Raw genomic sequence first — 9823 nt, forward strand, 5'->3', positions numbered from 1 at the left:
TTGTCGATTGCATTGTACCATATGTCCCGGCAAGAAATCTGCGTTCAAAGAACTCCGGCTTATTAGTGATTCCCAGAGCCCAAAAAAAGTCTGCGGGCTATAGAGCGTTTTCTATTCGGGCTCCAGTACTATGGAATGCCCTCCCGGTAACAATTAGAGATGCTACCTCGGTAGAAGCATTTAAGTCCCATCTTAAAACTCATTTGTATACTCTAGCCTTTATATAGCCCCCCTGTTAGACCAGTTGATCTGCCGTTTCTTTTCTTTTCTCCTCTGCTCCCCTATTTCTTGTGGAGGGGGGGGGGGGGCACATGTCCGGTGGCCATGGATGAAGTGCTGGCTGTCCAGAGTCGGGACCTGGGGTGGACCGCTCGCCTGTGCATCGGCTGGGAACATCTCTGCGCTGCTGACCCGTCTCCGCTCGGGATGGTGTCCTGCTGGCCCCACTATGGACTGGACTCTTACTATTAAGTTGGATCCACTACGGACTGGACTCTCACAATATTATGTCAGACCCACTCGACATCCATTGCTTTCGGTCTCCCCTAGAGGGGGGGGGGGGTTACCCACATATGCGGTCCTCTCCAAGGTTTCTCATAGTCATTCACATCGACGTCCCACTGGGGTGAGTTTTTCCTTGCCCTTATGTGGGCTTTGTACCGAGGATGTCGTTGTGGCTTGTGCAACCCTTTGAGACACTTGTGATTTATGGCTATATAAATAAACATTGATTGATTGATTGATTGAAAATAACATTCTGGCATACACAAGATGATGGACTGGCACTGAAAGATGGGACAAGGTGAAACTAAATAGAATAATGAGGAACAGGTGCGTTGGCAGGACAAGGTGCTGCAAAACACAAGCGACCAAACAGGAAATAATACCAAAACTAAAGTGTCAGGACAGGAAAAAGAACACAGTCCAAACTAGCATGCGCGATCATGACAGAGCCTTGTCTTTTGTTGAGCTCTACAAGGCATTTATATTTATATTTGTTTGACTCTAACGTCTTTCTTAGTTGTAGTTTTGAATTTGGAGGTGTTGAAATTGCCACATAAAATCGCCAATGCTAATCAGTAGCATGTATATGGCACATCCAATGTAAATTAGCATCGAGCTAAATTGAAAAGCAGAGCCTTACTTTTGCATGCTTTCTACCAGGCATGCTTGTGTTGTTGCGATATTACCTGGAGGCAATATGCTACGAATACGCCTGTATCAAAATGTGGCATTTTTTATTTTACGCGAATCGGTGGACTGCTGGGTCGTACTGATGGAATTTGGTCGGTACCCATGCATATACAGAATTCGGCCCTCATCTCGAATCCAAATACGCAATTATGCAAGATATACACATAAAATCGCCAATGCTAATCAGTAGCATGTATATGGCACATCCAATGTAAATTAGCATCGAGCTAAATTGAAAAGCAGAGCCTTACTTTTGCATGCTTTCTACCAGGCATGCTTGTGTTGTTGCGACATTACCTGGAGGCAATATGCTACGAATACGCCTGTATCAAAATGTGGCATTTTTTATTTTACGCGAATCGGTGGACTGCTGGGTCGTACTGATGGAATTTGGTCGGTACCCATGCATATACAGAATTCGGCCCTCATCTCGAATCCAAATACGCAATTATGCAAGATATAAACAATACCGGTTTCATTGTATTGTGTATTAGGTGACTTACAATTCCATAAGAGGTCCAAAGGTTATAGAACCGACGACTACACCAGCGAAGAAAACTGTCTTCACAACTGTAGGTACGTGAGACCTGTCACAAACGAGATCAAACTACAGAGCAACATCACAAATCAAACATGTGTGAAAACATGAGGCGATGGCGGATGAGCATGTAGTCACTTACGTCCGTGATAATGGTGGACTCGTACATGGTGTCATTGTACACCCAACCACTCTGGCACACCGTGGTCTCGTTGAGTCCGCGCTCTTTGATGGTTCCGATGTCCCAGTCCACTGGAACAAACATGTGACACCTGCTGAAAGAACCGTTCTGCTCCAGAGGAATCGTCAGGTTCAGCTGCTCCTCCAACGTCAGGTTGGGAGCAGCCTTGAGGATCCAGTCCGTGTTACAATGTCGCTCCGGATCTGACTGGAAGAAAAGAAAACTACAGAAAGAAGCGTACAGAAGTACATTTGGAAGGGTTAATCCAAAGAGAACAAGCTTCTGGAAAAGTCCAAATCCCCCGGTGGTCTGAAGAATCTCTTCAAAACCCATATTTAATGTGTGGCACCAAGTAGAACATCGCTGTTGTTTGATTGGTAACGATCAGATGTTGAATCATGCAGCATTAATTTTATGCTAGAGCAAACACTTTTGTTTGGATAAGAAAATAGCGTGGAACAGGTTGTCCCGATTTTCGGAGTCATTCACTTGTGCAATGAGCCTTCCTTACATAACACATGATTCAAGTCTACTGTAGTAGTTGACCTACAGAATGTGTTGCAGGTCCCAAGTAGCCAGGACAAGCAGTCAGATAATAATGTCCTGTTATACAGGAGGAAATAAGCACACAGAACGTTTCAGTTGGTCACAGACTGGTCGCTCTCATCAGAATTTATTAACAGAATTTACAAATCCACAATTCACTTAATTTCCCATATATTTTGTCACTTTGTATTATCATGTCAATGTCTTTTACTTTATCTTCACCTCTATTTTCATCAAAACACTCAATAAACTATCATTAAACTGTTACTGTATCACTGGAGTTATAATTACCATAACACCTTTGCCATATATTTTCACATATCCACATCATCACTCCAAAACATACAATATAGTGCTCAATTAGACATTATTTCACTGTCTTGTCTTTCTCAGGAATATTCACCTTTAACTTAATGCACAATTTAGCAACATTCATTTAAATTCTTTACTTTTCTTCATATTCTTCTTCTTATATAGCAGCTTTAAGTTACTGTACTTGAAATGTTCATTGACCATTCCTGAGAGCTTAACTTATATAACCATGTCTAAACATAACAAAATATCATGTAAAACCTATTTCAGAACACACACATTATACAAATATACATATGAAATCAATAAGAAAACGGGAGCTCTAATTTGGGGAGTCTGAATTAGGATCAGAAGTTCCTATATCAACATTGCGCACTCACGTCGCCATTTTGTATTGATTAATACAGCTGTGTACCGGATTCATTCACAAATACAAATTACAACTCACAAACACTTTAGAGTTAGGCTCCACCATCAGAATGTGTACTTAAACTTAGAAAAAAACATGGATATTATTCAGTGAGTTGTTTTACCAAAACTAACCTGTTATACAGGAGGAAATAAGCACACAGAACGTTTCAGTTGGTCACAGACTGGTCGCTCTCGTCAGAATGACAAGACACTTCCGGTCTGTAGGTGATCGCATTCAATTGGGAAGAAACGCCCTGCTGCCCCCTACTGACCAATGTGAATATTGATAAATGTGGAATGACAGCTCCAAAAACGAATTCAAACCATAAAATAAAATAAATATATCAACACAAAAATGTGACACATTATGGGTGGGTCACACGCTCCCCGACAAAGAAAATGACTCCCGGCATTCAAAACAAAATACTCTTTTCAATACACTTTTTTTTTTCAAATCAAAACTTGTATGTTAGTATGCAAAGGAAGGTACAATGTATGGCATCATGACGGTGTATGGCAGTGTTGGGTATAGTGTGGGATAGGGTGGGTAATGTGGTGTTGGGCCTGACTGTATTCCCCATGCTGGCAATGTCTGCGGCCCACAAAGTCCAATATTGTTGACTGACCCAATTGACTGGTAGGATGGCTGACCAAGAGACTCGTAAGTCAGTGTCCTGGGTGGTCTCCTGACTCGCACTGGTCTCCTGACTGAACCACACTGAGAGGAAGTAGGACTGTCCTGGTTAGTGTCATATCTGGGTTGGCAATGTTCATTTTCAGCATTCTGTTCATATTCGTGTTCACTGGATTGTTCTTGCTCCATCAGTTCAGGTTCCTCTGCTGTGAAGCTGGGAGGCTGTCTGTGCTCTCCTGCTTGTGTGGTCATCCTTGCTTGTTCATGTAAGGATGGAGAAGTAACATGGTTTCTATTAGGCACATGGGTGGTTGTTATATTTGACCTTTGTGACTCGGCTGGCCTTGATACTCTGAGCCAGTACTGTGGTCTTGGGCCATCTTCATCAGAGTCAGATGAAGCACTGCTTTGGAATGTCTCTCTCTCTGCATTCCTTTCAACCTGACTCCTATTCCTTTGTCTCTCTTTAGTCGGTGCTTGGTTCTTTGACTGTTCAGCCACACTCACAGGTAAGTCGTTTACAAGGTGGAGGAGATTCCTATGTAGAGTACGGACTTTGCCACCACCTGTCTCTGGAGACACTTTGTAAACAGGGCTGTCATTTATTTGTTCCTTAACAATGTTTACCGTTTGTTCCCAGTAGGACCTGAGCTTTCCTGGGCCTCCTCTCTCACTCATGTTGCGAACTAAAACCCTGTCACCAGGCTGTAGAACAATCCCCTTCACATGAAGGTCATATCGTCTCTTGCCTCATGCACTGGACTGCTGACTGTTCTCAGATGCAATGCGGTAGGCCTCTTTCATTCTCACAGCCCATTTGTCGGCATACCCTTGGGGTGTTTCACCCTCCTCTTCAGAGGACAGACCAAAGAGCAGATCAACAGGGAGGCAAGGGTGGCGCCCAAACATGAGGTAGTGAGGTGAGAAACCTGTGGCCTCGTGTCTAGTGCAGTTGTATGCGTGCACCACCTGTGGTAAATGATCCTTCCAGTTGCTCTTTTTCTCCTCTTGCAGTGTTCTCAACATCTGAAGCAACGTCCGATTGAATCTCTCGGCAGGGTTTCCCTGTGGATGGTACGGGGTTGTCCTGGAGTGTCCCACCTCAGACAGTTGCTGAAGGGTCTTAAACAGGGAGTTCTCGAACTCTCTGCCTTGATCATGGTGCAATTTGGATAAAAAACCAAACCGAGGGATGAAGTCATTAAATATTTTCTCTGCAACTGTTCTGCCTGACTTGTTTCGTGTTGGATATGCTTGGGCAAATCTGGTGAAGTGGTCTATGACTACTAAGATGTATTCATATCCACCCTTGCTTTGCTCCAAGTGCATGTAATCGATAGACACAAGCTCAAGAGGTGCACTGGTCGTGATACTGCCCATTGGTGCTCTATCATGGACCACAGGTTTCTTTTTCTTGATACAGGGGCACTGTTTTGTGACATAAACCTCAATGTCCTTTTTCATGAAGGGCCAATAGAAACGATCTCTTGCCAGCCCAATGACTCGCTCTGATCCTAGATGAGCCATGTCATCATGGAGATGCTTCATTACAAGGGGCTGATATTCAGAAGGTAGGACAAGCTGCTGTCGACCCCCTGCACTCCTGTACAGTAGGCCACATTCCATATACAGTTTACCCCACTCATGCATGAGTCTTTTCACAGGGCCACCTGCTTTCTTCCTGTCCTCATTTGTCAGTGCTGTTTTTATCTGTTTCAGCTTGATTATCTCACTGATGGCTGCATCCTGCCTCTGAGATCTGATTAGTTCACTTTGGCTGATGGTCGGTACTGGGGACTTAACTTGAGACTCTGAACTTTGGGCCAGGTTAAGAGAAGCAACATAGGCAATGTCATACCTTTTTGCAGCCTCACTTCCTTCCCAAGTAGCATGTATTGCATCTCTGTCGAGCTCTTTAGTATACTCCTCAACATAACGGTTTATGTCCAGTGGGAGACGAGACAGTGTGTCAGCATCCACATTGACTTTTCCTGGCCTATACTTTAGGTTGAATCTGAAGTCAGCAAGCTCTCCAACCCATCTGTAGCCTGTGGCGTTCAGCTTTGCAGTACTCATCACGTATGTTAGTGGATTATTGTCTGTATACACTGTGAAGAATGGGGCGTAAAACAGATAATCCCTGAATTTTTCACATACCGCCCACTTTAAGGCTAAGAACTCCAGCTTTCCAGAGTGAAAGTTATAGTTCTTTTCAGCGGGGGTCAATGTCCTTGAACCATATGCAATGACTTTCAGCTTTCCACTCTGTCGCTGGTACAAGACTGCACCGAGTCCCTGCTGACAGGCGTCTGTGTGTAGTGTAAAGGGAAGTTCAAAGTCAGGGTATGCTAGTGTAGGTGGGTGTGACAGGACGTTAATGAGCTGCTCGAGGATGGTCTGGTGACAATCAGCCCACTGCATGGGGGTCTTTGAAGGCAACTGTGCTCCTTTACCTTTCTTTATCTTCCCCTGTGTTGCATCAGGATTTCCTTTCACTTGTAGCAGCCCATATATTGGCTTAGCGATGCGGGAGAAATCTTGAATGTACATCCTATAGTAACTCAGAAAACCTAACAGTTTACGGACATCCCCCACTGTAGTGGGTCTTTTCTCCCTCAGTGACATTACAGCCTCGATGTCTTTTGGGTCTATTCTCACCCCATTAGCTGACACTAACCTCCCCACATACCTGACCTCTGGTTTGAACAACTCACATTTTGTGGGTCGCAGCCTGACTCCATAACGTTGCAGGGCTCTCAGGACACGACGCACTGCATCGACATGATCAGCAAAGGTCTTGGAGTAGCAGAGGATGTCGTCAAGGTAAGGAATACAGCAGTCGTCACGCAAGGTGACAAGCATCTCCTCCATGCTGCGTTGGAAAGCAGCAGGGGCATTGCTGAGACCAAACGGTATTCTCACCCACTCATATAGACCCCAAGGCGATATGAAGGCTGTCATGTGGCGGGATCCTTCAGCTATGTAGCCCTGATGATAGGCTTTGCCTTGGTCAAGAATGGTGAACCAGCTGTGGCCGCCCAGGGTGTCCAAGAGATCCTGGATGCGAGGCAATGGGTGGCGATCTGGCACTGTTTTCTGGTTCAACTGCCTGTAATCAATACACAGTCTTAGAGATCCATCACGTTTTCTGACACGGACAACAGGTGCTGCAAAGGGTGATTTTGACTTGACGATCCAGCCCTTTGCAAGCAGCTATTGGATGTACTGTTTGACCTCTTGATAGAGTGGTTTGGGAATGGATGAATATGTTTTTTGGACTGGAATGTCATCTTTCAGACTGATGGTCATATGGAGGGTTGGGATGTTCCCAATGTCACCATCATTGCGAGCAAAAGCTCCTGATTCCTCCATCAACATTTGTTTCACCTCCTCTTGTTGATCATCTGTCAGATGACTGACATCCACTGGTGGGTGCCACAGGTCTGCAGTGGGTGGGACCTGATTAGAATTGGGGGGAGGTGAGGAGTCAACAGTGTTAACATGAATACTCTTATGGTCACTGTGGGGACTGTCTGTCTCTATGACTTTGTCAATGGGCTCAATGATGCCTAGGACTGTGAAGCTTGGCAAGGTCACATCATGTTGGGAGTGGTTTGACACTGGAACTTTAATGAAACACCTGTCTGTCTGGTGAATCTCCATTAAGCCTGCTCCAATGCTCAATGACTCCAGCTGTACACTGTCAAGGTTGGGTTCAAACAACACAAATTACTCTGAGGGGTTGATATTGGCTGGAACCCTGCACTTAATGTGAACTACCTGACCTGAACAAATTGTGACCTCTTTGAAACCCACTTTTACAGCAGCATTTTCCTCTTTTGGGGAGTTCTGAGTCCGAATAAAACTCACTATGGCCCCAGCACTAACATCATCAATCTCCATGGCACCTGCAAGGAGGTTAGACAGAATGGACATGAGTTTAGGCCGGCCTTCGTTACTCTTAATGAGTTCTTGGATTACAGTAAAACCAACTAATGGTCTGTCTAGTTTCAGGCAACTCACTAGGAAGGGTACACGGATGGATAAGTCTGGATCATCATTGCCTTGCAGGTTTACCACCACTTCAACCCATCCGTCGTAAGGCACTTCATCACCCGTGACTGCCGAAACATTCAGCTCATTGTCCAGTAGCTCACAGAGAGGTCGAATATCTTGGCTAGGTAGATACTTGTTCTTCCACGTGCGGTCAATTAGGCTCACATTGGCTCCTGTGTCCAGCAGGACAGTGACAGCGTAGCCACCCATACTACATTTCAGCAGGGATTTGCGGCCAATGAGTGGGGCTACTAGCTTGCATGGCTGTGAGGTATTTTGAGATTGTATTGTGTTGGCATCACTGATTTTAGCTGGCTTTTGTTTTAGGCCTGTTTGGGGTTGGGACATGGGTGCAGGAGCGGTCAAAGGTTGTCCCTCTGTCTTGACCGCACCCCGTTTCCCGACAGTTTCTGTTTCTTCAAGCACCCAACTTCACGATGGCCTTCTTCTCCGCATGCAAAGCAGTGGTTGCAATTTGGATTGGACTGGGCGACACATTGTGTGCAGCCATAGGGTCTCTGTATCTTTCTCTCAGTTCTGGGCTATTCAGGGTCACAGTAAGAGGTTGGTGTACAGCGCTGATCTGGTGCATGAGCCTGTGACCAGCTGTTTCAGGGTCTCCATTGCCTGGGTCAGTGCTTCAACCTGGGAGCTAAGTCTCTGTATTGTGTCATCTTTATTAACAGCGTTGACTTTTACCTCACTCTTAACTTTCTCCTCAGGTTCAGCCTGGGTGCTATGGGCCTGACTTACTTTACGGGCGGAGCTGCGACCAAATCTGTGCTTTCTCTCACTTTCCTCTGTGGTGGTCTTTATCACCTGTCGCAGCAAAGCTTAATCAGATACTGTTGGGTCAGCAAGGAGAGGCTTGAGCTCACGCCTGACATCATCATACTTCTCTCCTATTCCCTGACATAATGTGTTCAAGAATATGCACTGTATTGTGGAGGTATCATACTTAACTACTGAGCTTGTTTGTTTAGTAGTGAACATAATCTTTTGTTTGAGGCCAATCATTCTATACAAGAATTGCTGTGGTGTCTCATTTTCATATTGCTTGGCACACATCAAGTCCTGAAAGAGCTCTGTGCATTCCTTCTCACCTAGGTGTGACTGGAGGAAGCTTTTGAGTTCTGTGACAGTCAGGTCGTCTTTGTTTGTCAACATATCTCTGAAGTTGCCAGGTTTGATTGTACGGAGCACCCCTCTAATGACCTCACCCTCAGTGTGTTTCTCTCTGAGACCTTCATCTATTTGTTTGCATAAGCTGTTGTAGCTGAGGTCAGATGTAGTGTCACTTATTTGGCCCCCATGTATCCTGTACTCTTTTCGCTGGAGATAAGCAAGATCTTGTAGGGAGACCAACCTCTCTGAGGTTTGGCGTGGTGTGGGTTCAATATCACTATGGTGACGTGGCTGGCTGCCAACTTGTGCTGGGGTTCTTTGAGTCATTAGGGGGTCATTTGCATCATGGTTGTTCAGGTGTGGGTCAGTTGTGGTTGTCAGGCCAGAAGATGTGATGGGAGTCACACATTCCTGTAACTTCCTGCCTAGTTCTTCATACATGGCTTGTAGCTGCTTCATATCTGGTGTGGTTGTGTGGGTGTGTGTACTGGGGTTAGTGTGTGGATATGTAGTATCACCTGAGCGTGTGGGTGGTGCATTTGAACAAGATGGCTCATCATTTGAAACAAAAACAGGCAATTCAAAACAATCAAGTTTTTTGATAACCTTCAATATTACATCATTCAATATCATCAAACGACCAATACCCTCATCATTAGAATTAAACAGATCATCAGATTGCATAAAGGAAGGGATATGGTCGATGCAGCTTTCTTCATCGGTTAAGCTCAGCTCATCTGTGCCTGGATGATCAATTCAGATGGACATCGCAACCTCATAGGCTTCGGTGCCTGAGAGATGGTATAGTTGCTTTTTGATGCTCCAT

The 9823-nt window shown here is 45.0% G+C and overlaps 1 protein-coding gene across 1 annotated transcript in view; it reads right to left on the bottom strand.

The window, feature by feature from the left end:
- LOC133575347 (solute carrier family 22 member 13-like) overlaps positions 1 to 2246 on the bottom strand; it is a 32109-nt gene extending 29863 nt beyond the window's left edge. The window contains exons 1-2 of the mRNA XM_061928023.1: positions 1875 to 2246; positions 1698 to 1801 (exon numbers count right to left, since the gene is read on the bottom strand). Of these exons, the coding sequence (XP_061784007.1) occupies positions 1698 to 1801; positions 1875 to 2246 (476 nt within the window). The remainder of the gene's footprint in view (positions 1 to 1697; positions 1802 to 1874) is intronic.
- Between the last annotated feature and the right edge of the window lie 7577 nt (positions 2247 to 9823).

The sequence above is a fragment of the Nerophis lumbriciformis genome, linkage group LG03 (genome assembly GCF_033978685.3).
Source record: "Nerophis lumbriciformis linkage group LG03, RoL_Nlum_v2.1, whole genome shotgun sequence".
NCBI lineage: Eukaryota > Metazoa > Chordata > Actinopteri > Syngnathiformes > Syngnathidae > Nerophis > Nerophis lumbriciformis.